This window comes from Trachinotus anak, unplaced genomic scaffold (genome assembly GCF_046630095.1).
Source record: "Trachinotus anak isolate AG129_WGS33_773 ecotype Australia unplaced genomic scaffold, CSIRO_AGI_Tana_v1 ptg000014l, whole genome shotgun sequence".
Classification (NCBI taxonomy): Eukaryota; Metazoa; Chordata; class Actinopteri; order Carangiformes; family Carangidae; genus Trachinotus; species Trachinotus anak.
This window is the reverse complement of record NW_027273865.1, coordinates 12,162,403-12,174,502: the sequence shown is the minus strand read 5'-3', so window position 1 is coordinate 12,174,502 and position 12,100 is coordinate 12,162,403. Positions and strand designations below refer to the sequence as shown.

The window sequence follows — 12,100 nt, the reverse complement described above, 5'->3', positions numbered from 1 at the left end:
ACAAAAGCATGTGTTGAAGCTATAATGTCTTTTTAGGTTCTGCCTTTGGCATAATCTCAGATCAACTCTGATATGAATTTAGGATTAAATTAGTTTTGTGCCCAGAGATAATAACTTTGACATAATCTTCATAATAAGGATATATAGTATGTTTAAGTAGGTGGCAAGAATTGAATATATTCACAACATATTTTATGTACTGGAAAGATTTTTGACTATTTGACTTTTTCTGCTCTGCTGTGGTTTATTCTCTACAATATTCATTGTTTTGCAAAATATGTACAATGTTACAACAAGTTCTCAGCACATATAAAAGTGGGGAAAAAAAAATTCTGGACCGTGTTGCTCTTTATTTCAAAAGATTCTCAGATGGAAGATGAAAGGCATGAAAACTGTAACAACATAATTAATATTCAGTGGACATAACTTTTCCAAATGTACACTTTATTTTAAACAAAAGTACAAAAACAAACATCAGATATTTACAATACTTGCATGGCAACGTTCACTTTCTTTGGTCATTCTTCCAATTTGATGGTTTTACATAAGGTAGACAGCAGCTTGGAGGTCTGAGATTACAACATGCTGAATCTATTATTCAACCAGATGCTGAACAACCCACTGATGACTCAGAACTTAATTACATTTTTGTTAAGTCTGCAAGCAATTTATCAATGGTTTAAATCCAAGATGTAAATTATGTGTCAATTATTGAATTTACCTATCAGGACATTAATTCTTGTTCAGTATAAATAGCAAAAAGAAAATTAAAACCACATACATTACATCCTGGTCTTGATGCATTTTCAGATTCAGTAAATGCTCTTAAAAGACCAAAATTGTGACTTATAGCTGCGCATATACCGTCGTATTCTACACAAATTTGACATGAAAAAAATGAACCCTAGTGCACATCACAAACTGAAGCAATTACAGGTAGATTTGCAATAGAAGGCAAACATATCATAACAGCTACTTTGAAACGAATGTCCTGTCCACTCTGTGTCCTCGATTACAAAATTCTGCCATAGCTACATGATAAACAAGCATACCTCAACACTGATGGAGCACAAATTCAGAATTCAATTACAACCCTGACTGGTAAACTAAAGTATCCTTTCATTACTACAGGCTCAATGACATTTTCTTGGGAAAAGCATGAAAACAAACAACGGCTTTACGTAGAACAATCTGTGCAGCCAAACTAAAGCCAGTAAAATGAGTTGAATTATGCTCATACATTCTCTCAATAATGTACCTGCTTGTGTAATACAGTGGTTATGTCAAATGTACAGTACATAAAAAAAAAAATAAAAAAAAAACGCAAAAACGTTTTTGTCTTCAGGAGGTACACACAATCAAAGAACAAGAAAAGCATGTAACACCAAAGAACTCACAGCACCTACTTCCTGCAATGCAACATGTAAATCATATTTCCATCTACAACTAATGCCGAGTATAACAATATACCCTTAGCCCTTTTAGGAATTTCATCTCAATTTCAAATATTTTATCCACAGCTCAACGAACAAACTAAAACAAATGCACAAATAAACAGATTTAGAACATCGATGTTGAAGGCAGAGGTTGTTTGACTGTGATGACGTGAAACTAAGAAGCGTTGGTGATGATGTCCCTCGGCTCCTGCTCCGTCTCTGAGGGACAACGACTCAAAGATATACTAATGCAGGCCTACACATCCTTAACAGCAAAGGCAAACTGGTCTAGTAGTAATTTTACTTGCATCAACTAACAAAACCAAAAACATTTGAATTCTCTCAGTTTCCCACAATCCATTCTAATGAACATGAATCCTAATAGTAGACAAGTTTACACATGTATCAGTAGTGCAGACAAGTTATGTATATCACATACAGTATCCATTCTTTTTTTTTTTTTTTTTTTTTTTCTTTTTAGGACTGGCAGGGTGAGAGGTTGAGGGGCTCGGGGGGTGTTTGGATATGCTTTTTAGTAAAATTCTCCCTGAAACCAAATCCAAACCATCTTCATCCCAATGTACACGCATTTGTTTTTCCCAAAGACAGAGGTGAAGAGAAATGTGCAAAAGTTCCATGTTCTCACTGGAAAGAAAAGAAGAAATTTAAACAATGCCATTTGAAAGACAATGACTTTGGTGATGTTGATTTAAGCACATGGTGGGAATTTTTTCTTGTCTACCTTTCACATTCCCAAAGGATGTTTGCCGTTTCTTTACACCTCAGCTTTTTGGCTGTTCTCCTCAACTTTCTCCTCCAGTTTTTTCTCCTCCTCAGAAGACCCGTTCTCCTTTTCACCGGTCTTCCAGCTGCCTTGCCTGTGTAGAAATAACAGCTCATTTTAGCTCACAGGGCCACATTGCAGGGCCCCTTGCAAAAGCGAATTTGTGAATTCAATAATTTTATGAAGATGAGCATCATTATCATATAACAGAATTAACATTTGCAGAAAGGTTCACTGTTAACGTCTTACTTGGACTTCTTCATGTACACCCAGTATGCCAGGCCTATAATCATAGTGGCGATGAGGAGACCGACCACAACTCCAACCACCAACTTGGTTTGGTCACTATCCTCTGACTGGTCTGTAACAAAGGTAAAACAGAAACATCAAACCGGGAAGACACATCTCAGCATGAAACTCCAGCTTGGCTGCATATGAATACAGGGAAGAAAAAAGTCATGATGCGCAATAAGTGCGTTGATGAATGGACACATCGGCATGGTACATGGTTATGACTCACTGAGTTAAATGTTAATGACACATATTCTTAGTTTATGACTCATTTCATCATCAGCCAGTGGGATTATGGACAATGTTGACAGTTTGTCAGGATGCTGGTAGCTCCATTCCTCTTACTCCTTCATAACTGTATTTTATCTACAGAATCACACTGTCCAAACATTGTTTTTTTCCGTAGCACACTCCAAGGTGATGTTGAAGGTAAATATTTGATAAAAATCCTTCTTTCAGTGAGCAACATTCGATTCCCCCCTAGTCTTTACTCACCCCACCCCTCCCACCGTTTCTTACAAGCAAGAAGACTGCTACAACTTACCTTGTTTATCCATTCTCACCTCCACAAATACTGAAATCAGATATAAAATAAAATTAACGTCCAACCAAAAGAAAAAAAAAAACAAAATCAAGATTGTTGTCCAGGAAAATTACTACTCTACTTCTATTCTACTTTTGCATGCAAGTAGTCCAAAGAGGGAACAGATTAAACCCAGCATCCCAACATACACACACCGAGCGAGGTGTGTGAGTGTCCCAAACACGCAGGAATGAGTAAGCAAGAGAGCAGAGGATGATTTTAACACTGCATGCTTTTGGACAACAGTGCATGCATCAGTTACATTTTGACAGTGACACATGTGATAATAAAAAGGCAGATGTTCACTCAGTGATCACCAAAAGGCAAACCACCACCAATATACTATACGCAAGGCAAAAATAAGTTCATACCCCAGAGGCAGCATTTATTTTTGCTTCTAATTTATCCATCATGTATTTAATTATGTTTTTCATCTCATCTTTTCTAATTTATAATAACCTAATTTGTTGATTATTCAAAGTGTATGTCAGAAGGACCTACATGGTGTTTAAAGTCTCAGTCCACAGATAAGAAATCCTTTATTAGGTGGGTTTACCCGTAAGTACATTGTAGTAGTTTTATTATTATTGTAGCTTTATTAAAGCATTTCAACATTATGTCAAGTCAGCATGCAGACAGAAAGAGTTGTGAACAGAGTAGGAAAAACATTTACAAAGACAGATTACAGAGTTAGGCTTTAGTGGAGACAGATCACAGGACCATATTACCACTGTGTACTTACAGGATGACACATTTATAGCTCTGGTATCCATGCCAAACTCATTGGTCACTGTGCAAGAGACAGTTAGATTTGCAGAAGGCACAACTGTTATCTTGTGTGTAATCCTTCCATTGACGAAGGGACTCTCATCAGGCTGAATAATAAGAGAGAAAAAAACAAAACAAAAACACAAATGTTAGGACTGTATATACCACCAGGAGGCGATGTTGGTCTGATCAATGACTCAGGCTTTTCTTGACAAAGACACAGCATGTGTGCCTCTGGGATATAGACACTTCAGTCTCAGAGGAAAACCCCAGACACAAAGACAAAGTGCCAACACCCTTTTCACATCCTCTACATATACAAAGGGATGAGGCAATTTTGTAAATGCCCATTCATTACTGAGTCTGTATTCAAATCTTAAATTATTCTCTCACTAAAAAGGCTTTAAAGGATACGCTGAAAGTAGAGAAAATAAACTTGGACTGAAATGTAGAAATGTGTGTTATCTACTAAATGCATTGTCCCTCAGTGAAAGAGCCCTGTTCACCTTTGGAACTGATTAATTATTACACACAGGTTCAGGTTTTTCAGGTCATTTCTGAAGTGAGACAGCGACTGAATGGGCTGAAAAGAATTCTAACCATCCCACACAAGCCCACAAGGGTTCATACGTAATTCACACTGTGTCTGTGAGGGGCTCTGCTATCAGTGTGCAAGCAGGTATACCACAGAAACAAAGGAGAAAAAAAAAGGTCCATTTAAGATATAGACAATTTTTGTCTTCATGACAGTCTGGTGCAAAATACTGTGCTTGAACCTGAGTGAAAATGAAGAAATTTACTCTTCCATAACACTGAGCACAACCACCTAGAAATGTTTGGACCAGATAAGTTCAAAATTGTGACAACTGGGGAAAAAAATACGAACAGCGCAAACCGCCATGCTCATAACAGAGGGTATTCAGTCACTCTGCAGTACAGGGAGAGCGACAAAAGCAAAGCACAAACTATCTCAGGACCAAGACTGGCAAACCTTGAATTATTTTTGCACCCCCACAGCATCCAGAGGGAGGAGGCTTAAAGAGACTGTCTGTGTTGAGTCACATCACATCTGTGCGCATGTTATTCATAGGTTTGTTCTGAGGAAAAGAATACCATTACGTTTAAACAACCACATGATCATGTCGGTGGTTTGTCTTCGCTGCCTCTGGAACTGTTTATAGTGTCTGCACATTCAGTGAGGGAACAAGTGTATTTTAAGAAGATGCTTGATGAACCAGACACCTAAATAGCTCAAAATATAACCACAATCTGTATCGCATTGTTCCAGATGAAGGCGAAACCATTCACCTGCTGCTGATAGATATCATCTTCAATATGTCTGGGCTACTTCAGATGCTATTGTTCAAAGATGAGATGTCACAGCAGTTGTTAAAACAGGACAAACCTGCTGACAGTTTACATTTGAATTTGAATCACCCAACCCAACCGGTTGAGGCACACACTATGAGTTGTGTTCTGTTCAAGGTTTCAACCTGTTAAAAAGGAGTTTTTCTTTTCACCATTTCCAAGTGCTTGCTCATGTTGGGTCTCTTTAAATAATATTATGAAGAGTACAGTCTAGACTTGTTCAATATAAACCTCTGTTATGATTCAGCGCTATACATATAAAATTGTATTTAATTTTGATGACAACCGGTATTGATTCATCAGAAAAACAGTGGCAACCTTAAAATGAAAAAGGACAGAAACATTTTCAGTAATGTGATAATTTGAAAACTTGTTCCAGCTTTAAGTGTATTCCTGGGTGGTCAGATAATAGCCAGGACGTGCAGCCACTTGTTAAAGCTGATATCCATCTTGTTTGTTTTTAATCAATAAATTGTTGCATTCAACTTTTAACAAGCTCATGGGGGAAACCCTTTCTCTGCAATCTGCGATTTAAAAAATCAACTTGTCATGGCTTGTTGTGTTGCAATTGTCTTAGATGACAGCAACGGTAAATTCTGCGGCTTAGTTATTTAGCGGTGTCAAACTTCACATTTTCCAGGTTTTGCAGCAGCTGGTTCAAACAAAGGGCAGGCTTCTACAGCCAAGACAATATTTCACAGCAGCTCTTCCACACTTGCTGCAGTGGGTGTCAGCAAGTGAAAAGATACAGCTGATTTCAGCTTTAAAGTTATAATCCTTGACATTTTGATTAAATTGAACCCTGTTTTTTAAACGATTTATCGTCGAGATTTTTTCTACGGTAGCCCTTCATTGTAATTACATTAATTCATTCATTACTTCTCTATACAGTATTCTTCATTGTTAGTGGAGTCTGCCATTCAAACAGCCTAACTGTGCACAAGGGATTCAGCAGAAACGGTGCTGGATGTTAATTCAGCTTTGCTGTTGGTAATATTACTTGAAAACTGCTCCTCATTATCAAAACAACACGAGTTCGCTTGGCTGAGCTGTAAACAGATGCACCAGTTGTTCTTCTGTTGTATGTCTGATAAAGCAGCAGCTCAACAACTGTTCACTATAGTATTAAACCATAATTACTGTTACTATGGTAACTGTGGCTGTTGCCAAATGAACCAGGAATGACATTTTAAGGATTACAACTTTTAACTGTGCTTGTAAACAATATGTCGTTGAAAAAGTAGGGATGATATGGCAGTCCACACCAAAAACACTCAAACTTGGCAAAATTTGAAAACAAGCATTACATCTGCAATACAAAGCGCTCTGTCTATACATAAGCGCTGTATGAGTGTGTGTCTGAACGGGTGAATGTGGCTTCCATTGTAAAGCGTTTTGAGTGGTCAATAAGACTAGAAAAGCACTATATAAGTGCAGTCCATTTACTATACTTGAAGTGTTCTTTTTGTGTACTTTTTTACAGTTATAGTTACAGAATCTCTCCACTTCCTTCAACTCTTCTGAGTCCATTTCATTTGCCAAAAAAGAGGCAAAAAAACACTAAACAAAGTTAAAGATTAATTTGATTGATAACATTATTATTATTGTTGTTATTATTGTTATTATTGTCACATTTTCCATTGATATCGTGATAATATCATTTTCATGGGTTGTTTTCGCCACGATAATTGTGTAGTGAAAATCTCATATCGTTACAGCCCTTGCTTGGACACCATACATAAACTTGCCTTGAACAGAAGCAAAAATACTGGGGTTTTGCATTAATCATTATGGTACATTTGATTTTTTTTTTTTTTAACTGTGTCTATCTCTTCAAAATCCTGCACATAACTGTGCTGGGAATCTCACAGAGTTTTTTGAAGCCCCAACGTGTGAGATAAATGTGTGTGGAGTTTTATTAAACTGACGGATATGACCTTCTGAAATTGTAACAGTTATCAGTGCAAGAATTTCATGTAGTTATGATTAAGGGGTAATGCTGTAGGAGTGTGAGTGTGCGTACCGAGGTGCCATTGATGCTCCAGGAAACAGCTGGTTTTGGGGAACCTTCAGCTTCACAAATCAAGACTTTATGTTGGCCATCTTCACCGCGCTGTTTGGACAGCTGTCTGATGACTGGTGCACCTGCAATAGGACGTAACTCTTCAGATTCATCTGAATGAGAAAACGATTGGCCATTCATGGACACAACCAGAATGATGGAGGAAAGTCTTTAATTAAATGAGTTATTTGATATTTTAGGAAATGTGCTTATTTGCTTTCTTGCCTAGAGTTTTGATGAGGAGATGATGACTGAGTGCAACTTCGTATTTGCTGTACCGATACGTGAGTGGTATCAATATTCTCATCTAGCTCTTAGCAACAAAGAAGCAAACAAATAAGCCTATTTACCAAAATCTCTAAGTTTCCTTTAAACCCTTACCTTCAACAAGCAGCTCAAAAGAAGCTTTTCGGCTGAGGAGCTCTGTTGTCACCTTGCAGTCATACCGACCAGAGTCCGAGTAAGTCAGCTTTCTGAACTTGGGCTCTTTATCCAGTTTGACATTATCCTGAATTGAATGAAAATAATATCAGCACTGACAATAAAAAGCACAAACCTTTCTTCAGTCATTTACTTACTCTGCTGTTGAAACAATTGCTTTTTTACCTTTGTCCAGGAGACCTTTGACTCGCCAGAAGCATCAATCTGGAGAGTTAGATTTAAGGCCTCGCCAGCAGTCTTCACAATGTTCCCAGAGGGGCTTAAATTGATGTCTAGGTCTAAAAAGAGAGAGAAGGGTGGTGAAAACATGGTTCAGAGGCCTGATAAGGGTTGAAACATTCCTGCTGCTAACCATATAGCCCTGCACTTGGCTCACAGCCCTGCAGAATCAGCTTATTAGAGGGAGCGCGATTGACACAACACTTTTCTCTCCAAAGCACAGGAAGTCAGGTAGGCTGGCAAAGAGCTATATGACGACTTTCTTTTCTCTGACAAAACACTTCCTGCATTCAAAGTAATAGGTATAGGTAGAAAATAAATCATACTGACAATAATGCTGGTGGGTGGCACGAATGCAGTAATTTTAATTTCTCAGTTATACAACATACAAATGTCTTGGTTTCTTACAGTTGACTTTGATGTCCTGAGAAGCTTCCAACATGGGGTTGTCAATGAGGGAGCACTTGTATTGACCAGTTGTGTCACGTGAGACATTCACGATGGTGTAAGTATTTGCGTTTTCCACTTTCACCATTTCTTCCTTCAAAGACACACAATCAAACAAGTGGTAATTAGTTTAGGATGCCTTATCAAAGAAAAGGAGGCAGCATCATAAATTTATAGATGCTAAGCCGTACTAGCAGGAAAAAGAACAGGAATTTCTGTTTTTGATGAGATCTTGATGAGTATGTGTACCTTAAGGTAGAAGTTAAAGCTGGTAGGAGCAGGGTTACCATCTGCAACGCACTTCAGAGTCACATTGTCTCCTTCTACGAGTGGGCCCTGAGCAATGACCTGAAGGACGATGTTTTCTGTGGAGTCTGTGCAGAAAATAGAAAGTCAGAGAGGGGATGTACGTGAGTGTGGCAGGAGTAACAAGTGGATCGTGCAGCCCCAATGGCTGGGACTGCAGGTAGCAACTGTGGAAGAACACTACAGAGAGAAGAGTAACTTTGTGCATCAGTATTGGTCATGACCAACTTCAAAATCCAGCTGAGGAGATGGTTGAGCTGAAGTCATATTCTGAGGCACTAGACCAAACAATCTTTTCAAAGCTCAATGTTTCAGCTCCATCTGAGACAAACTCTTCACATTCTTTCTAAGAAAGTGTTCCAGCATTGATAAGTTCTACTTTATAGGCCAGGTTTTCCAGGTAACTTCAATATTTAATGCTTGCGTTTGGTATAAATCCAACTACAGAGTTACAGAATCCACACCTCATTTCAAAAGTGCCAGCATTAACTGTGCTGTCAGAGATGCTTGTCTTAGCTACAATCAAAAGAATTACAAAAATGTTATTGTAAACTGAAAAATAACGCAGGTGGCAGTCTTAGTCAGTTTTTCTTGGACTTTTTTGAGAGCTTGTGGGTCAGGAGCCACTGCTGAAAACAATCCTGAAACGACCGGCGAGTAACTGCATGTGATGTTGAAAAAATGTGACTTTAATTAAATTATCATGCTGGTGTTACTTTTGACTGTATTTCTAAATATATTTCATGTCATATTAAATAAAATTTAGCATTTGCCAAAAATATAACAAAATCTTATTACAGTCACACGAAACACTTTTATAACTGAAGCTCAGACTTGAAAACAGCACCACTGTTTAACAGTGGTGCTGTTTTCAAGTTTTCAATACTTAAAGACACATTATAAAGTGTTAAAGGCCCAGTGTTTTATTTGAGGTTTTGATATCCATAATAGGATATACTTGTGGTTTTAAGAACCAAAAACCATCTCAATGTAGTGTCTGGAGCTCTAGCAACAACAGGTTGGTAAACCAATCAGATGAGAGGCTAAGGCTATAGGAGATTTCAGGTAAACACTCAGAAAAACCAAATCCTGCAAGGCTGAGCAGTGGATCCTGGTGGGCCAGGCTTCTGGCATGGCTGAAGGTGGTGAATGCTTTGTTGTGACATCACAAATTTATGGAAGTCCTGATGGCTCGTTTTAAAACACAGTTTTTGAATACAGGCTGTGTGCATTTCCCTGTGGACTGAGGGATTTGATGCTTTCATTGTATTAATAAAGAACCTGTATCTGTTTGAAAATAAAAAATAAAAATAAAAAACACAAGGAAATTTCACTTTACACCATATGGAACCTTTAAGAATTCTCACAGGGAAAAAAGTCACAGATACTTGTAACATATTCTTAATTAGATCAACCTGGTATAAAACTATATGGTCAGGGTGATTTCTAAAAGAAGAAAACCCCACTGCTGCGGTGTTGGTTTTGAACTTTTCATATTTTCAACAAAACTGGAACATACTCAAAGAGAATCTACTCTCTTCAATTCTGCACGACTGTCTGTTTTTTCCTAGAAATTTCTGAGTCTGCAGCTGAATTTGGATCCGTACCAAAATACCCAAGGTGATGGACAATCTTGAGATACATGTGCCAAGTTTTTGTTGTTTTCATTTATGGATATAGCAAGTTGGAACAGTTTGATATTTTTAGTTCAAATATTTTCCACTTCCTTGGTAAAAGTTAGATGAGAAGCAAATGAAGCAAATAAGTGATGATAGAACTGGAAAAAAAAGCCATTATCAATCAACATTTTAGTCTCTGAATCTGTGCTGGAGTTACTTGTCTGCAAAAAGAAAGTGTGTTCAGTTAATGTTGTTGACAGAGTTTTGTGACTCACAGGTGATAGTGAAGGTCACTGGAGAGGACACCAACTCTGCGCCCCCAGTCTGCTGAGTGCTGCAGGTGAACTGAGCGTCCGTGTCTTCCTTCTCGGCCGAGTACTCCAGTACAGAGGAAGTGGTCGAGAGGCCAGTAGCAGGGTCTACTTGCACTGAGGCTTGGATGGAAATCCCTGGACAGAAAACAAACAACTATGTCTGAAAACCCCAACAAGAAAACAGTGATGTAATGACCACAATGCTGCACAAGACACTGTCGACGAGTGCAGCAAAATTCATCACTGAAGAAAGATTTAGAGTGACTCTCCCAGTCAGAGAGAATAAAATCATCTGTCTATGTGCTATTTATAAATGTCAAACCTACCCAAACCAGCCCAAAGAGCTGTTTTGATATGTCGGACATGCAACAGGATGAGGAATACACACCTTTCCCATCAGCCACCAGAGGTTTATTGTTCTTTAACCACGTGATGTTTGCAGCTGGATTGGCATCTTGTGCAACACATGTTCCTAGCTGTGGGAGAAAAAAAAAAAGATGACAACTTAAGAAAAAAACCTACACTCAAAGACAAAAAAAAATCATAATTTCATGAATCTTTATAAATGACCAAACATCTGAGTAAATTAGCTTTTTAGTGCCTTGCCACCATTTGAAGACTTAGGAGTTTTCTGCGCAATAGACCATGAAATGCCCGAAGCATTTCTAAAGCCCCTCAGATCCTTTGGGTATTTTAATTGCAGTAGGGGGATTCTGCTCTTTACTAATTCATGAGAATCACTTCAAAGAACTCATTACTGTAGTAACGTGGTCTCTGCTATGCCTCAAGATGCCTTCGCTCAAGCGAGGGATTTCCCTTGATTATTTACTGCTTAAAATAATGTAGGTATAAGCAATGTTTATCATTAAAAACCCCACCTTAGTAAGTTTGCCAATCTCTAGTTCCTGCACTTTGTCAGAAATCTCCAGGCCTGCTGGCGTCTCTGAAACACATTAAAAAACAAAGTGTTGAAGAGCAGGATGTTATTGTAAGTGATTTGTGTGCTGCACGTTGCTCTTGTCAGTCACAGAAGCACATTGACTAAAGCAAACCAAAAAGAAAAGGTTATTTTGGCCTTGTGCCAGGTTGTACTCACTGTAGATCACCACATTAACTGGGTGTTCTTTGATGTCTGAACTAGCCACCACCATGCAGGTGAAAGTCCGCTGGTCAGTCAGCCTGGCTGCAGAAAGCAGCAGGCTGGAGTTTTCAGCCAAGCTCACTCGGCCCTTGTATTCATCAGTGGCGCTGATTGAGACACTCTGGTTTTTCTGCTTGACCAGCAGGTCTCCTGAAAGGCCTTCTCCTTTGTCCTGGAAAGCAGAGCAGAGTTCATTTGTGACATGTCTGTGACATATGGCATTGGCTTCCAGTTCAAATAAAAGCACAGTGTTTTGTTCCCCACCCACAAGCTCATGCAGTGTCATATGGAGGGACAGATGCATGGTCTAATGCACTTCAT

At 38.5% G+C, this 12,100-nt stretch overlaps 1 protein-coding gene across 3 annotated transcripts in view; it reads right to left on the bottom strand.

Annotated features, from left to right (window-relative positions):
• Positions 1–330: 330 nt before the first annotated feature.
• Positions 331–12,100, bottom strand: part of LOC139632092 (CD166 antigen homolog A-like) — a 38,468-nt gene continuing 26,698 nt past the window's right edge. For 2 of the 3 annotated variants that reach the window (XM_071496841.1, XM_071496843.1), the window contains exons 3-16: positions 11,735–11,951; positions 11,517–11,581; positions 11,027–11,114; positions 10,600–10,773; positions 8,649–8,773; positions 8,361–8,493; positions 7,899–8,011; positions 7,674–7,800; positions 7,254–7,375; positions 3,837–3,969; positions 3,056–3,085; positions 2,470–2,581; positions 2,179–2,314; positions 331–2,081 (exon numbers count right to left, since the gene is read on the bottom strand). In XM_071496841.1, coding sequence (XP_071352942.1) covers positions 2,212–2,314; positions 2,470–2,581; positions 3,056–3,085; positions 3,837–3,969; positions 7,254–7,375; positions 7,674–7,800; positions 7,899–8,011; positions 8,361–8,493; positions 8,649–8,773; positions 10,600–10,773; positions 11,027–11,114; positions 11,517–11,581; positions 11,735–11,951 — 1,542 coding nt within the window. In that variant the 3' untranslated portion in view covers positions 331–2,081; positions 2,179–2,211. The remainder of the gene's footprint in view (positions 2,082–2,178; positions 2,315–2,469; positions 2,582–3,055; positions 3,086–3,836; positions 3,970–7,253; positions 7,376–7,673; positions 7,801–7,898; positions 8,012–8,360; positions 8,494–8,648; positions 8,774–10,599; positions 10,774–11,026; positions 11,115–11,516; positions 11,582–11,734; positions 11,952–12,100) is intronic. The other variant, XM_071496842.1, reaches the window with a different exon arrangement.